General features: G+C 40.8%; 1 protein-coding gene across 1 annotated transcript in view; it reads right to left on the reverse strand.

Moving 5' to 3' along the window:
- The window catches only part of LOC309344247 (complement receptor type 2-like), a 100,175-nt gene extending 81,912 nt beyond the window's left edge, over positions 1–18,263 (reverse strand). Inside the window, exons 1-8 of the mRNA XM_081866495.1 lie at positions 17,903–18,263; positions 14,270–14,449; positions 10,721–10,912; positions 9,109–9,211; positions 7,802–7,887; positions 4,997–5,188; positions 3,484–3,669; positions 896–1,118 (exon numbers count right to left, since the gene is read on the reverse strand). Of these exons, the coding sequence (XP_081722621.1) occupies positions 896–1,118; positions 3,484–3,669; positions 4,997–5,188; positions 7,802–7,887; positions 9,109–9,211; positions 10,721–10,912; positions 14,270–14,449; positions 17,903–18,035 (1,295 nt within the window). The 5' untranslated portion in view covers positions 18,036–18,263. The remainder of the gene's footprint in view (positions 1–895; positions 1,119–3,483; positions 3,670–4,996; positions 5,189–7,801; positions 7,888–9,108; positions 9,212–10,720; positions 10,913–14,269; positions 14,450–17,902) is intronic.
- Positions 18,264–18,470: the final 207 nt, after the last annotated feature.

Raw genomic sequence — 18,470 nt, forward strand, 5'->3', positions numbered from 1 at the left:
CCTTTGGCTTGGAGCCAATTTGATTCCCTCCCTCCCTCTCTTTCTTTTCCTTTCCTTCTCCTCCTGCGATGAGGCTACTTTTTAATATTTTAATGTTTCAATATTTTAATGTTGTATTTTAATGTTGTATTTAAGTTGTAATCATTCAACTTGTTTTTATTATTGCTTGTAAGCCGCTCTGAGCCTGGCCTTGGCTGGGGAGGGTGGGGTATAAATAAAAATTATTATTATTATTATAGAGGTATATAAAGTGAAGTGTGAAGAAAAATGGATAGGGGAATATTTTTCTCCCCTTCTCATAGTATACTAGAGTCCAAGGTCATCAAATCAATCTGAATAGGAGATTCAGGACTGACAAAACAAAGCTCTTCATGCAACACAGTTAAACTATGTAATTCATTACTACAAAATGTAGCTATGGAAGCCAACTTGGACAGTTTTGAAAAGGGGTTGGTAAATCTGATGGAGAATAAGGCTATCAAGGTCTATATGATATAGTCATAATTGTTATATATCAGCGGCAACATGCCTCTCAATACCAATTGCTGGGGGTCATGAATAGGAGAGTGCAATTGCACCATGTGCTGGGTGAGGGCTTCCCATAGGCCACAGTGTGAACAGAATGCTGGACTAGATGGGCCTTTGCTGGGCTTATCTAAATTTATTCCCCGGGGGCAGACCCAAGCAAAGCCCATTGGTTGTTTGCCCCCGTCCCTGGGAATCCCCAGGTTCGGGCCTGCCAGCCAAAGGCCAATCTGCAAGCAGGCCCGCAGTCCTCCCCAGCCGACTGCTGGATCGCTGACCAGGCTGCTGCAATGCCGCCTGACCATCTAAGGTAAGTAGACTTGTCTACCTAGTAGGGTTTTTAAGTTTTTGTCTTCTTTATCAATCAGACGTCAATATTACAGAGCTGGATTTGTACATACAGAAACAAAGTTGTACAGGGGGATCCCACTGATTGTAGCCTTTGCACTGTGCTTTCATCTCCATGGTTTCATCAGGAAAAGAATACTTTTTATCACACCGCACAGAAATGATACTTCCAAGGTTATAATAAGGTTGTGGTGGATACACACTTCCTTTTAGAATTACTGGAGCACCACAAATATCTTGAGAAACTATAAGAAAAATAGAACCACAAAATATATAAAATAATGTCTACATAATTTTAGCCTTGCTTTTATAAGGTTGTGGTAAGATTCAAGGTATTACCATAATATCACCTACCTGAATTTTGCGTAATCTATGAAAGTAAATCACAAAATGCAGTTTACTACTACCGTATTTTTTGCTCTATAGGATGCACCTTTTCCCCTCCAAAAATGAAGGGGAAATGTGTGTGTGTCCTATGGAGCGAATGCAGGCTTCAGGCAGCTATCCGCAAGCCTTCGGAGCCAGCGGGAACTCCCACCGGGCTCCGAAGGCTTGCGGATAGCAGTCTGCAGCTTGAAGCCCGGGGTGCATAGCACCAACTCCCGCTGCACTCCCTGGGCTTCAGGCAGCTATCCGCAAGCCTTCGGAGCGCGCCCCCAGCCGTGCAAGCTCCAGGAGCGGGGGCGAGGTTGTTACGCAATCTTGCCGCCGCTCCCCGACCTGTTCTGGGGCTGGGGTCGGGGGAAGCCCGGGCTTCCCCGCCCCAGCACCACGGCTAAAAACGAAGCCAAGACAGCGAGGGGGATCCATCCTACTCGCTACCTTGGCTTCTGCCAAAGCAGCGCGCAGCCTCTCCCAGCTGGAGAGGTTGCGCATGGCTAAAGAGGAAGCCAAGACAGCCAGCGGGATGGATCCCGCTCGCTATCTTGGCTTCTTGACTCTTTGGGGCTGGGGGGGGGGATAATTCCCCCCCCTTTATTCCCCCCCCAAAAAACTAGGCGCAGCCTATGGTCCGGTGCGCCCAACGGAGCGAAAAATACGGTAATTGCTTCATGGCCAAGTCATGCAAATCCCATTCCTGTGACATCACCAAAAGTAACTTCTGTTCTCTGAGCATTTTCTGAGCAGTCACACATTGGGCAGGCTTGTAAAATAGCCACTTGACTGGTTGTGGTAAGCACAGCTCACAGGCAACCAGGCTAAGAAACTTTATCAGGCAGCTTCTTTCTTTTTGGGCATAAATGACTAACAAAAATCAAAGGAGAGGGTGCCCAAATATATGTAAGAAAAGACAAAGTAACAGATGGGGAACTACCTTCATAGATGACAGCCATAGATCCCCTTTAGTACCTCAGTTTTTTTCTATCTTACTTTCATAAAAACACCATGCAAAATGTTAACATTTGTTCAATAATATTGTTATAGGTTGGTAGGTGCTATAATTTAATTAGGGCTTGAATGTTAAAACTGTGTATCAGACCCCCAAGTGTTAGAATGTAATCAAGAATGTAATCTTAGAACAAGTCTAAGATGTATGTTAGAGCCCTCTGAAATTAGCATTTATGAAAAGCTAATTATGTCAGGCAAACTTCCTAGATTGTATATTAGACATTTCTAAAGCCTGGGAGATCAACACATGTCAAGAGCTAATTAAGTCATTTAATTTCTTTTTGAGGTGTTAGCCTGGGGCACCCTTGTATTGTAGACTCAGGTTGTATATTTGTGTAAATAAACCACATATCATAAAGACACCCTAGGCTCCACTGTGCTTCATATTCCAAAAGGAAACACAGACCCTAGATAAGTGTCTGGTACTCCCTGGACTCTGGCACTGCTGTGGTGTTTAACAATGTTATGATATGTACATATATAAAGTCACAATAATATGACATCTCCTTTGTTTCTTCTGTAAGCTCTAAACCATTTGGATTCAACCAAATGGTTGAATATTACAAAGGACAGTAATAAAAATGGGATTCCAATATAAAAAAATGAATTCTGAAAAACTTCCTAAGATAATAGAATCTGAACATTCAAATTCAAAACTGCAATCCAAGAGGGAAGAATTTAGACTCCTGAGCAAGGAGTAAATATACCAGTATGTTGCTGCTGGTCAAAATTTGGCTGAGGTCTTACAAAACAGAGGACCATCTATGACTGATTCTCTATTCTGATTTTGATGAAATATGAAATGAGATTTAATCCTGGAAATCTTGTCAGTTTATAATCTGTATTGTTTGCAGAATTTCTTTGTTTTATAAATAGCGGCCACAGCTTTGAGAATCTATTTGTATATTGTAATTTTGTATGCTTTGTACACATATCTACACATGTTCTCATATGTTCAAGTTCCAATAATTATTATTTCTGATATCTTTCATTTGAGTTCGCATGACTTCGGCTTTTGTTACAAATAACTAACATACATCTGTGGGACTAGTGAGGCTAAATAAGCTCTCTTTAAGCTATCTGTTTCAACATACAGTACTTCTTTGCATGCCTGCATTTGGGAATGTGAACGCCCTAGGCATAAATGTCATTTTAAATGGCTTCTTCTTGTTGAATGCAGAAACATAAATGCTAATATTTTTCTATTTAAAGAATTCTTACCCTTTTTGCAGGACGGCACTTTAGGGATCCAAGTATTGTTCGCCTCACATCGAATGAAATAACTTCCGATCATGAAGTATCCAATTTTACATTCAAATGTAATATTGCCGCCAAAGGTATAGGACTCTTTAAACTCACTTATCTTCTTTATTCCATCTTGAACTACTGGATCTGCACATATAATCACTGAAAGCAGAAAGTAATATTAAAAATCAAAATCCCCTAAAAACAGAATCCTTATATTTCTACGTTATTACAAGTTATTTTTTCTGCTGAACTTTACTAAAAAATAATATATTCCGTCATCAATCTAGATCTTTGAAAATGAGACTATAAATGCTTTTCTAGGAGACTGCATAGAACACATGATGAAAAAAGGCTCCCGCTATCTTCAGGCCTCTTCCAACAGGTGTTTTCTGTTTGAGGAATACACATTATTTTAGTAACGGCTGCTGCAAATCAAAGGTCTCCAAAATTAGTCCCATCTGCTGAACTAATCCTTAGAAGGATCCAAATATATTTCCTCCAATTAGCACTTACACATACAGTATTCCTAGCAATCAAACAGTTCATGGGGAAATTATCTCTCCAACAAGCACTGTCATGTAGCTGTGGCTATACCGCAGCATGTGTGTGAATCAAGAGAGATGAAAGACATTATTACACAACCCACGCAACATTTTCAAACTTTCTTTAAGAAGGAAAATAAAGCCCTCTCTGAAGCACAGCAAAATCCTCTGTGCCATACCAGTAGAAGTACCTACTGGTGGAAATTATTCACTTTGTTAATGGGCAAGAGTTATCTTTCCTGCTTTTAGACTAACAGGGACTAAACCATAACCCAATATTAAACAGATAATTAAAAATGAAGCATTGTTATGTTTTTAATATGAAGCAGTGCTTTACTGTACTTCTCACTAGTCTATAACCCGACTAAAAGATTCTATCTCAGAAAGTGAGGAGAGGAAACAGACTTTTATGAAAAGTATTATAACATCCTACCTCCATCCAGAGAAGAAAAATCCGTGTTAATTTGACCAGTTTACTTTTCTCTAGTGGGAATGCATCCAGCCACTGAATGTACAATGATAATTGGGTAGGCTTTACAAATGGGGATCATGTCACCCATTTTGTTTTACTGCAAGGGGTATGTGGAATAGACACACTCCTGTACACTAAAATCCTGGGTAAAATCCTTGTTTTCTGTGATTCAGCAACCACTTTTCTAACAATTAATGAACCAGGAAGTTAATGCTTTAGCCTTTTCCTAAATATCAATAATTGCTATGATTTCATTCATTGGTTAAAACTGTATAAGTCGTGCCAGAAGGCTTTTTACATACAAAAACGTAGACAAAATGAAGTCTGGACATTTTGACTTTTATCTCAAATTCTTAGAAAATGTAAGGTGGGAAAGGGATGCAACAATACAGCAGAACTTCCTGACAAGTCAACAGGTTTTGTTTTTTATAATCATCATGAAGGAAAAACTGGTATATATTAAAAAAATAACCTTGGCATCTCGGGGGTTTACTGCTCCACAGTGGTCTATTAGTTTTATCAACATCACAGTATATAATAGGTTCTCCAATGAGTGAGAAAGTCTCCTTGCAGCTGTATTTGATTGCTGTTCCATAAGGATAAATAGATGCAGTTCCGTTGTGGGATCCACCAGGAATGTCTGGAAGGTCTTTACATACAGCTCCTAAAAGAAAACTGAATAATTCAGCAAAATGATAGAACTGTCAACAGTATACTGTTGAAAAATCCAAAACATACCGTGTAACAACTACTATTTTAAATATATTTATTTAGAAGTGATATATTTTAAATGCATATTGGATTTCTCAGTTTAATTTATTTTTTATTTTACCAAAAATGAACAAAATTCATAAGAAGAGAGGCTCACATTTTGGCAGCAGGGAATTACCATTGGTTGTGATTCTCTGAGTCATTCTCTGGGGAGTTGCACATACAGGAACACATCTGCAGTTCTGTGCAGACAGGAAGACTTTTTGGAAGTACTGAAACACACTCAATATCCTGGCTTATTTTCCTGTTAGATTAATAGAAAGTAAATCAGAAGTTCCTGCTTCTTATGTTAACAGAGAACTCTGCCTTAAGAAAGCCAGGATCTTCATACTGAAATTGATGCACAACCAGGGAAGGAGGAGAAAAGGGAGAGGGGAAGATGCTTGAGTCCAGCGCTCATTCCCAGCTTCATAGAATAATGGTCAGAACTGCCCCATTAATTTTCTGCAGCTGATGTTCCTTATTGCACAACCCGATGCATAGCCACTTGGAAGAGTAAGCTCAAGATAAATGTGCACATTTGTGTATTTAAACCTAACCTTTGTTATTACACCACATTTTAAGTTACACTGATAATCTGCCTTTTATCATCATGGAACTCAAGGTAGCACGAATAGGGTAAGTACATATACTATCCAAGCACTGAGCAGATTCCAGACCAGTTGAGTTTTCTATATTCAAATACCTGCACATGCAAACATTCTGTTTTATACTTTTTCATGAATGAAGAATGCTATTACTGTTGAGGAATATCTATTTAGATCTCTATATGTAACCCTACTAACAACGTACACTAACCTTTACATGCAATCTGAATCTTATTCCTTATGGAAACATAGGAAAGATATGACGATAACTCATGACACCAGAACCCTGATGGACTGGTGCCTGATGTAAGCCATGAGGCATTCTGGAACATAGCCTCCTTTGTGTTCCCTACCCACCAGGCCCCAATCTAATTCTCGTCTCAACCAAATGCTACATGACATGTTGTACATACTCTCAACAAAGTTTTAAGCTAACAACGCTAAGTGTGTCCTTTTTCCTTACACTAGCAACAATAATGGAGCAGGGCCCTTTGTCTTATCAATCAATCGATCCTATGCAGGGGGGTGCCTGTATAGGCCCATAAATGTGGACTAAAGAAGAAAGTAATTTGTGGGGTGCTGGAACGTAACCCTTGTGTAGGTGGGGAGTCGTCTGTACAGCCAGCAGCACTTACCTTCTTCAAATGCCTTCTGGATGCCTTTGGGTGTATCTGTATATATATTCTCACGAAGTTCTCCCTGCTTTTTACCTCTTATCTGATTTAACCTATTCTTAGAAGTTTTTAGCAAATTCTTTTGTGAAATTTTCTAGACTGGGATCTGCCATAGCCACTTTGAGAGTTTTTTGTTTTACAATCAAGCTGTGTAAATTTTATGAAGTAAAAAATCCTTACCATAGTCTCTGCCAGTTAAACGCTTGTAATGAAAAAAGCCATTTACAATTGACGAGACATTATTTCTTTACTCCTGGCTGAATTAACATTACCTAAACCTAATCTGGGAGGTTTGTGTTGTTTAAAATAGCTTAAGAAAGTGCAAACCAGAAAATTATCAACAAGAAGCAGGGCGGGATTCAATTACCTCTGGGTGTTCAACATTCCGTGTAATTTAGATATAAGTTGATTAGTCTAAACTCAGAAATCTCATTTAGACATCTACAATAGCATTTTAAATAACAAAACTGTAAACCCTATAACTAACATTTTTTATTTTCTTTATTTGTATTGTATGCATAAGGTACTACATTTTGAAAATGCTTGAGGAATTCATTCTTTGCAAATTCCAGTACCTAACTTGCTGGATTCACAACTTGCAGACTAATGCAAGGAATCAGAATAAAGTTGTCCTTCAGATTTTGCACTCCAAAATTTCAGATGTGAATTTTGATTTAAAAAAAACAAACATGAAAACCCAACTTTAGGATAAAATATGTTTAGAAATGTATGATTCGTCCCTGTATTTCTCTTCTTTTGATTGAATTATCTGTTTAATATGAGCTTTTAATGGATAATCTATGTTGTAATTTTATTTATTAAAATTAACAAAAATATACAAAAACAGAAAAAGTAATGCATCTTTTTGTGAGAATATACATGCTTCAATATGTATTTCCATGTGGCTATTTTTAATTAGCAGGTTACTATAGAAATGAGACAGAACAGACTTATGAATAGCTGTGAAACAAACACAGAATAGGAACTAACTAATTCACTTATTTTAATGACCATGCTTACTAAATTTTAAGGCAAATTCATAGCCCAATTGTCCCACTAAGTTCAATATAGGGCTTTCTCCTAAGGAAGTGTTCATAGGAATGCAGCCTTCAGGTGCAATCCTCTATATCCCTACCTGGGTACAAACCTCCACTGAACACAGTGAAGCAGATTTCCAAGAAAACAACTGTGCTGTTAATCACAAAAAATATCACTCCAAATTTGTAAATAATTTACACTACTTACGCACACAAAGTGGAGGTGGATTAATCCAGTGAACATCACTTCCCTCCGCCTGACATGTGTTCCAACGTCTCCCAATCATTGTGTATCTGAATGTACAGGATAAAAAATCCAACCAAATGATGCTCAATCCATATAAATCAGAAGTACAGTTGGTAGGCAGTTCATAGAGTGGTGCTGCTCAGGTCTACTCCAATCTAGACAAGGTCTTACTGCCCTTAAAATATCAAGATTACAGCTGGGAGGTACTGCTCGATCTAGCCCTGATTCTTCATGTCTTCTATGCTTATGGTAATTTTTTAATCTCTTGCTAATTATGCTGTTTTAAAAGTATATTTTATATTGAACTTCTTTTTACTAATGTTTTCTTCTAAAATGTTTAAGATAAAATATTGTTAACTTCGCTGTGTTAAATGTGCATTCTGTAGTCAACCTCTTTCATAATGTATTATTTTGAATTTTTTAGGATTATATTTAAGTTTCCTGTTAATTACCGTATTTTTCGTCCCATAGGACGCTCCGTCCCATAGGACGCACCTAGTTTTGTTTTTTTTGGGGGGGGGAATAAAGGGGGGGGAATTCCTTTATTTCCCCCCCAAAACCAGGTCAGGGAAACCGAATCAGGTTGAGGAACAGCGGGATGGCGGCGCTGCGCCTCCTTGCTGTTCCCCGAGCTTGTGGGGCAGGCCGATGTCTGTCCGGCACGGGGCCCCACGCTGCGGATGTCTGCCCGGTGGGCGGGGCGCTCTGCTTCAGGGTGCTGTTCACGCCGAGCGGCAGGCTGCTATCTGCAGCGTGTGGAGCAGAGCTGCCTAGGCTGCGGATGTGTTCCTGAAGACTGGAGAGCGAGAGGGGTCAGTGCGCACCGACCCCTCTCGCTCTCCAAGCTTCAGCGAAAGCCTGCATTCGCCCCATAGGACGCACCCAGATTTCCCCTTCATTTTTGGAGGGGAAAAAGTGCGTCCTGTAGGGCGAAAAATACGGTATGCTGCTTTGAATGTATCCTAGATGTTTTTCAGTAATGTTTTATTCTGCGTGTATGTATGAAACTCTATTTTCTCCCTTTTTAAAAACTGTTTTTATTTTTATCTGCAAGCCACCTTGTCCCTTCCCAGGGTAAAAGGCATGGTATACATATATAATAATGAAATTTATAATGATTATGATAATAATATATTTAGATTCTCCTCCTAAACTTAACTGACTGCATCTTTTCAAAGTACTGCCAATTTTACTAGTTTCTGCAAAAACAATTAAGAGCAAAAGTATATTGGAAATGTTATTGGTGGCCTTTAATGGTGTTTCCTTACCCTTGAATACACATATATAAAATTCTTGCTCCAAAGGTGTATTCTGAATTAAATGAGAGAATACTTCCATCTTTTATTAGTGCTGGTGTCTCACATGCTTTTCCTGAAAAGAAACATTCTGGAATTAAACATACAAAACCAGAAAAAGAAACAAACAATATTTTTGACAGGTCTGGCATTAATAAAAGGAGAACAGTTTTGACAAATTGCATTAAAAACATGAAGGAAAGCAAACTATATATAAGATAATGCATAAAAAAATGTAGTAATATACAAGATCTCTTATATCTGAAGTTCACAATCCTAGCAAATATCCTTTTTAAAACCAAGCATTATTCTGAATATATTTGCCAGGATCATTAACTACACATAAAAGATACTGTAATGTCAATGATCACCATGCAAGAGATCTTCAAAGTGCCATACTTTGTTATTTTACATTTTCCTTCACATATTTTAACAAAACTGTTCAAACAGCCCCTCACTGCTCTTTGAACCATCAACTGAACTTCAGCTGTTGACGTACACCATCTTAAAATCTTATGAAAGCACAGATCAGCAAATGCAATGAGTAAACAAACCAATCTCTTGCACATCTTGAATAAGAATTTTGTTTCTGGATGCCTTTCCAGTGGAAGTGGGCATCACTCATATTTATTTAATCTTCCACAGAAGATTAGTACAAATAAAAAAAGTGAGCGTACTGCACTATCACCTGGGTGGAGGAGGTGCTGCATGTTGTGAAGAGGATGCTCAGGAGTGCTCTGATGGTGTTTCCTGCTTGGCAGGGGGTTGGACTCGATGGCCCTTGTGGTCTCTTCCAACTCTATGATTCTATGATTTTATGATATCCTGCCATGGGTTACAGCATAGTTGTAACACATGCCACAAAATTACTTAGCGTTAGGTATCTTAAAAACTTTGCATAAAATCTGGGATGTTTGCTTCTTTCATCTCTACAAGACTGCAACTTGCTATTCTTGACAAATTCAAAATCAATATTTATTCTTCTCTTGCCTGGCAGCCTCACCATGCAAAACTCAGCATAGATTAAGGTGGTTATGCAGTTAGCTTTTTGTCAGAAATAGCACTTGCCTTGTTACTGTAAAAGCAGTTATTTGTATAGCCAGTGTGTTGTAGGGGTTAGAGTGCTGAGCTAGGATTAGGCAGGTCAAAGTTCAAATCTCCTTTCAGACATGAAGCTCACTGGGTGACTTAAGGACAGTCACTGTCTCTCAGCCTAACCTAAATCTACAGGATTTGTAGGATAAAAGAAAAGATGAAGAAAACCATGTCTGAAGAAAAATACATATATAATATTCTGAGCTCTTTGAAGGAAGGGTTAAATGTAAATGTATCAAGTAAAACAGCTGCAGTATTTACATTCCCTAGCTCAAACATGTTTCAAACTGAGTCATAAGGCTACTTTTTATTTCTCTGTTCACCAAACCACCAATATGTCTTTGGGGCCAAAACCAAAAAACCTTTCATCTTAATAATGTCCAAGGACGTGCATGTTCTGGGGACTTTATCTTTTTAAAAACAAAGTCTGGTTTTTGTTCATAAATACCTGCAAATCATTACAATAAATCAAAAGCAAAAGATGATTTACCTCTACAGAACCTTGCAAGCGGTGACCACTTCATATTTTTACCACAGGTAATAGTATTCAAGATACCAGGAACTTGTTCAAATCCTGCCTTACATACATAGTGTACTACCATCCCAACAGGAAACAATACTGAAGTTCCAAACTCATCTTTTAGTTTAGCTCTAGTTTCCTTTGGTGGAAAGGAGCAGACTTCTGCAAACAAAAAGCAATATAACAACTTATGACACCATGTTAGAAACTAAAATAATACAAATGTCAGAATGTTAGAAGATTCACCACTGTTAACAGACTGCCTACATCCTGCCTGCTTTCCTGTTTTATCACATGTATATATAGTGGTACCTCGGGATGCGAATGGGATCCGTTCCGGAGCCCCGTTCGCATCCTGAACAGAACCTAAGACGCGACTGCGCGTGCGCGGGTTGCCACTTCTGCGCATGCGCGTGACGTCATTTTGACTGTCTGCGCATGCGCAGGTGGCAAAACCCGGAAGTAACGTGCTCCATTACTTCCGGGTTGCTGCGGAGCGCAACCTGAAAATACTTATCCTGAAGCGTATTTATCCCGAGGTATGACTGTGCACACACAAAAACCAAGCAGACACAGCAATCTATGGAGTTCAATGGACTGAAAGATTAAGACCACAATCTATGCATGTTTACCAGCCACAATATTGGGGTCAGCATGGTGAAAACACCACTACAAGCACCAGACTGGTTGTCGGTGCATTTGTAGTGCACCAGCCTCCTCCCACTCCTGGTTTAATGCAGCAATGCTGGTGATGGAAGGTCAGGTAACTGCTGTCACTCTGCCAACTGGTGCTGATTTTTACTCAGAAATAAACAGCCAGGTAAGTGCATACAGGAATACAGCTTAAATGTGCAATTTTCTGCTTGAAACTGGGCAAATCTAGATGACAGAACTGGCATAGGGAAAGTATATTCCATTTATCTTAAGGGGGGGATAGGCTGCAGCTGTTGATCTGACTGCTGTGGAAAAAAATAGAATGACCATCAGTCAAGTGACAGGCAATAGGATACCTCCAATACCTTCATCACTTAGCTCCCTTGCCATGCCATCCCCTCAAGCCCAAAGCCTTCATCTTGTTTGTTTATTTTTGATTTTTACTGTCTGAATATACTGCCTTTCTGTCAAGGAATCCAATGCTCTGGCTATTTGTGGAATCTGCCAAGAACAATAAACCCATGATCCAGGCCACATCCAGCCACCCCTGCTTCATCTTCAGTGCCTACTGCTGGAGACTTCCTGCCACACCTTTAAGAGGTCCAGAAGAAACTTATTCAACACTTGAACTGTGCTAACAAAGCCTACAAATGCAGAATAAAATGGCATTAGCAGAACATATTCTGCTGTTTGAGATGAAGTATGAAACTCCACATAACATGTCTGATCCAGTTTTTGCTATGCTAGATCATCAATAACAGAGGCTTTCCCAGATGTCTGGGGAAGGAAATGGTGAACTCAACACCTCCAGTCAACAGCTCGTTGTGATTGTTGATAGCCAAGCTGTAAATCTTGGCAGTCAAATTCACTCTGGGAAAAGAGAATGAACAAGTGATTAACCTCAGGTGCTCTGAAAAAGCAGCTTTCCATGCCGGGACCAAGAAGCTTAAATTACGGCTGAGATGTTATCAGTCTGCCATTTGAAATTTACATCTGGATTGTGAGCTAACTGCTGGCTGAAGAAGATGGTTACCAAAAGACAGAAAGCAAAATGAAAAGCATGTTTTAATTATTTGCAACTAAGAAAATTTTAAATAGCCAAATGGTATCCCAATTGCTAGAAATCTTTATTTTATTTTATTTTTTTATTTTAAACTCTCTGTTTGATCAATGGTACTTACTTCAAACTGAAAAGTATTTTTTCTATGTCACTGTGGGAAAAGAATGCAGCCCAATAAGGAATCCTGTGAAGACCTTAAGGTGAAGACGGGAGACTGAAGCTCTTAAGGTAGAGACTATGGAGATCTTAAGGTAGAGACTGAGCTGCTAATACAACTAAGACCATTCCATGTGGCAAATGCATTGCTGGACACCCCATTGACTGTTGGCATATTACAGCAATTAGTGGATGAGCAATTAAAATAGATCAGAGTTGAGATCCATGAAATGATGAATGGAAATGGACTACAGGAGGTTGAAATGGAAAATGGAATTAAAGACACAGAAGCTTTGGAGAACAATAGGAATAAAATGTTGCCAGAACAGGAGAGTGAAATGAAAGTTGGAGGCAGTAGATGATGAAATGGAGAAGTCCTTCACAATAGTGTCTAGAGGGATAAAACAGCCAAATGGCAGAATTATGATGTTGGAGGAGTGGAATGAAGTCATGGATGGAGAGACTAAGAGATATCCTGAGCTGGCAGAGATAGAGTTGAAGAGAAAGTATTCTCCATATGATTTGGAGTGAATTTACAGGGGAAAGCTACCAACTCATGGAGAAAGAATGGAAGAAAGAATGGAGAAAGAATAGTGGAAATTGAAGGTTTTTTTTTTTTAAAAAAAAGGATGGAAAATCATAGCTTGGTGAAGGACCCTGCGAGAGAGAGAAGGAAGGTCTCCCAGGCTGAGACTGGGGGAAGAAAGGTAAACTCTCAGCTCTCACCTCTTTCTGTGTATGAAAAGGGTTAAGATCTAACTTTGAGAGCTGACTTTGTATTTTCTTTTCTTTATCTAGATTAATTTGCTTTTCATTGTATTGTATTATGAAAAAGTCTTAATAAAATTTTATTAGACAAAAACAGGGGCCTTTCTTTATTCTGGAACAGATCCAAGCACCTACAAGGTCCACCCAGATTTCATGAAGTTCGAACTAGTCTTCCTTGTATCCCACGTAAACCATAACTTGCTATTTTTTCTGGTTGCATGAATCAGTCACCACCAACAGTACCTGTGCAGGGTCATGAGACTTACTGGATTCTAGTAAACATTCTAAAACATCTTCCATGTGACAGCCCTTTAGATATTTGAAGATGTCTGTCATATCACCTTTTAATCTCTTTTCCATACTAAGCATAACTAACTCCCTCAACCATTCCTCATAAGGCTGTGTTTCCAGACCCTTGGTCATCTTGGTCGTCTTCAACTGCACATGTTCCAGCTTGTAAATACCCTTCTTCAACTGTGGTGCCCATGACTGAACAAAGTTATGCAGGTGCAGTCTGACCAAGGCCTATTCATACCCCTAAATATTTTTCACATGTACTGCTGGCAAGCCAAGTATCCCTCATCTTATATCTGAGCATCTGCTTATTCCTGGCTAAGTGTAGAACCTTACATATGTCTCTACTGAAACTCATTTTGTTAGCTTTGGCCCAGATCTCTAATCTGTTAAGGTATTATGGAACTGTGGTTCTATCTTCTGTGGTATTAGCTACCCTTCCTAGTTTGATGTCATCTCTATTTTAGTAGAGCTCACTTCTAGGTAACTATGGTTATAATCACAACCACAAAATAGAAAATGCTCAACTTTTCTTGAGTTTATAACATTACAGCAACTTTATATGAACAACAATAAGAACAACACACCACCACACGGGTCTTCCAATGGTGTCCAGTTTCCATCAATGCAATAAGTCATATTTGGTTTTGAAGGTAATCTTGTAAAACCGTTTTTGCATTCATATACAGCATTACCAGGTAGTTCATGGATGATCTCAGAAAAGGAAAACACTGGTAACTCCTCAATCTTACACCATTTTCGGTCCCCTTTAAAAAACACAATAGTTAAAGATGTTAAGTCTTTTGAACATTGTTCACTATTTCACCATATTTGTTCTGATAGTTAATGTAATAAAATATAAGTAATAATAGTATCTTTTAAAAAAGCAAATTATTATAACTAAGATATGAAAGAACAATTGAAAATACTCATGTACTCTTTGAAATTTAAAACTCAGCCTTCCTGAATCTTCTCTTGTGCAAACTCATGATACTTGCACTGATGCTATCTTATAAATTCTTATACATTTCCAAGTTCAAAATTCTGGCCAGAATGCCCCTCAAGGGCAGGGGTAGAGAACCATATTCAGTTCTAGGGCCACATTCCCTTTTGAAAAACCTTTCAAGAACACATTCTAGTAGCAGGCAGGGCCAGAGGCAAAACTGGGTGGAGTGACAAATACCAATAAAATCAGGTTTCTCCGCTATTGCCCTTGTGCTATGAAATGTTCTTCCTCCTGCCATATGAGAAGTAGCAACCACCAGATGCTTCAAACATCTTTTAAAGATGTCTTTTGCCCAGGCTTTCCCTTACATGAAAGACCAGAGGTTTTTGCCAAGTTAACTAAGGAGAAGATCTCTATATCTGTATTGTGGTAAATCGATGAAGAATATTACTTGACACCAAACTGTATATGTGGAGGGGCAGCAAAGGAAAGAGAAAAGGGAGGATCAAATAAATCACACAGGAAAACACAAACATAAATAACAGAAGGGAGTGTTCAACCCATATACTGTATGCACGCTAGAAAATTAGGTCTAATTACTAGATCCCACCTCATCAAAACAGATTTTTGTGCATTTTTCACACATTTATTTGTTTTTTTAAAAGCTGTATTTCCTCCCAAAGCAGCCCAGGGTAGTAAGCATCTAATGCTACAATAGTATGATTTAAAATTAAATTAAAACATTTCTAAAACATTTTACTTTCTTGGGCTCCATGATCACTGCAGATGATGACAGCAGTCACGAAATTAAAAGACGCCTGCTCCTTGGGAGAAAGGTGATGGCAAACTCAGACAGCATCTTAAAAAGCAGAGACATCACCTTACCAACAAAGGTCCATATAGTTAAAGCCATGGTTTTCCCAGTAGTGATGTATGGAAGTGAGAGCTGGACCATAAAGAAGGCTGATCGCCAAAGAATTGATGCTTTTGAATTATGGTGCTGGAGGAGACTCTTGAGAGTCCCATGGACTGCAAGAAGATCAAACCTATCCATTCTTAAGGAAATCAGCCCTGAGTGCTCACTGGAAGGACAGATCGTGAAGCTGAGGCTCCAGTACTTTGGCCACCTCATGAGAAGAGAAAACTCCCTGGAAAAGACCCTGATGTTGGGAAAGATGGAGGGCACAAGGAGAAGGGGATGACAGAGGACGAGTTGGTTGGACAGTGTTCTCGAAGCTACAAACACGAGTCTGACCAAACTGCGGGAGGCAGTGGAAGACAGGAGTGCCTGGCGTGCTCTGGTCCATGGGGTCACAAAGAGTCGGACACGACTAAATGACTAAACAACAAAACATTTTAAACCATCTAGACACATTTAAAGGGAATCGCATACCATCAGTTAAAATTTCAGTTGCCATGGCCAGCATTGGTGTTATACGCTCAAACCGTATTTCCCTGCCGAGCAAGCTGGAAGCTGATTCTGCACCAAATGAAGTTTCTGAACGGTCTTCAGAGTTAAACCCCATATACTGTATAATGCAATGCAATAATCTAACCCAGAGGTTACCAGAGCAGGCTATCCCTGTCGAGATAGGGATACAGCTGGGCCACCAGACAAAGCTGATGGAAGGCACTCCACGCCACCAACACCACCTGAGCCTCAAGCAACTGACAAGTATAGCAAAAACTGGTCTTTGTGAAAAGACTCATCTTCTCTTCACATACTATACTGGTCTAAAAAAGGACATCACACAAGGGAAAAGGGCCAGGAAAGAAAAAGGAAAATCAAAATCAAACTCAGGGACAGATGTTCCTATAATCTTTTAAAAATTAGTTTTTATCAAAGATTTTATTGTGAAAGAAAGAAAGAAAAGTACATACAGTGGTACCTCGGGTTAAGTACTTGATTCGTTCCGGAGGTCCGTTCTTAACCTGAAACTGTTCTTAACCTAAAGCACCACTTTAGCTAATGGGGCCTCCTGCTGCCGCTGGAGCACAATTTCTGTTCTTATCCTGAAGCAAAGTTCTTAATCCGAGGTAATATTTCTGGGTTAGCAGAGTCTGTAACCTGAAGCGTATGTAACCTGAAGCGTATGTAACCCGAGGTACCACTGTATAGTGTCTCCACTTTCAATTCATAGAATCTTTTTCATAATTCATTTACCTTTGGTATGAGACACTGTTGTGGCATGCATTATGCGGTGGGGGGAGAGGGGAGGAGAGGAGACACAGGGGAGATAGATAGGGGTATAATGATCTTTCGTTCTATTGCATAGTGTTTGTGTAAGTTTTTGTATCAGTGTCATGTTGGTAGGTCCGTATAACTGACCAGCGAAAACAGTTCTGGGGCAGGTGGTGCCCGATGGAGCTGGGCTTCCAGGTAAAGCAGCCCTGCTTCCTATCTTGCTGGAATAGCGGCTTCCAGATGACAGTGAGGAGAGAGGAGGCCTGGTGGAGCTGGCTGGTCACAGAAGAGCGCATGGAGCGAGTTCTGCCTCTCAGCTGGAATGGCTGCCCCAGAGGACATCGATCTGAATCAAATCAAATCTTTATGGTTGCAATCAAACGACCAGCACCAACGAAACAAAATAGAAAGCACATAAAACACATTAGTCAAATGTGTAAGGTAAAGGTAAAGGGACCCCTGACCATTAGGTCCAGTCGCGGATGACTCTGGGGTTGCAGCACTCATCTTGCTTTATTGGCCGAGGGAGCTGGTGTACAGCTTCCGGGTCATGTGGCCAGCATGACTAAGCCGCTTCTGGCGAACCAGAGCAGCACATGGAAACGCCGTTTACCTTCCCGCCGGAGCGGTACCTATTTATCTACCTGAACTTTGACGTGCTTTCAAACTGCCAGGTTGGCAGGAGAGTCAAATGCGTACAATAGGGTAAAAGGGAATAAAATAAAACAAGGCAGATGCAGGCTCGTTCCAACTTTAAATCGGTAGTGATCACACGGAATAGTGTTTAATAAGTTATTTTATATGTGCCTGAACAGCGCCTATGCCTTCGTGCCGCCGCGAGCGAGGTCCCTGCGGCGGCCTCGTATCTCACCTGCCGCCCGCTGCGATTCCTGGGCGGGAGAGGAGCGCAACTGCCGCGCGGCTGAGGAGCCAGGACTCGACACCTCCTCGCCGGCGGCCTCTAACCCACATCATGCCCCGCTTTGCGAAGCCTCTCGAAGCACGAGCGGGCGTGAGGGGAGGCAACGCGAAGGGAGAGAGGCCGCTAGAGGCTCCGCCGCCGCCGCCGCCTGCCTGCCTCGTACTCACCCACCAGTTCCTGAGGCAGCAGCAACAACAGCATCGACATCGCCAAGAGCCGGCAAGTCCGTAGAAGCCCCCACAATAGCCGCAGCATAACGCTGAGCTGAGGCGGCGGCGCGGAGAGCCCCTCATTGCGCATGCGGGGAGGAGGCGGCGGGAAAGAACGTTGGGCAGGAGCCGCGTGGCAGTGGCGAGGCGCGTGCCGAACGCTGCCCTCAGCTCGCGCCCTCGGCCTTCCCACTTATAGAGGAAATAGGTTTCCGGGTCCCTTGTTACATATTTTACAAGTGGCCGTCGAATGCCGAGTATCAGGACTGCGCATGCGGGCAGGCGGGAGGGAGGCGAGGTCCAGCGTTTGCAAAACAGTTACGCTCGTGCTGGGAGTTGGGCGCGGCAGGAGGCGCCGCCCCCGCCCGAGAGCGCGCTACGATTGGGTGGGATAGGAGAGGTGGGCGGCTTGGCTAAGGGCTGCGCCCCCTTTGCTCCGCCCACCTGCTTCCCAGGCTACAGTGAAGGCGAGAAAATCCGGACACAAAGGTGATTGAGCTTCTCTTTTTGTTTTGGCCAAGTTGTT

Source organism: Podarcis erhardii (assembly GCF_964252035.2).
Source record: "Podarcis erhardii genome assembly, chromosome: 6".
In the NCBI taxonomy this organism is placed as follows: domain Eukaryota; kingdom Metazoa; phylum Chordata; class Lepidosauria; order Squamata; family Lacertidae; genus Podarcis; species Podarcis erhardii.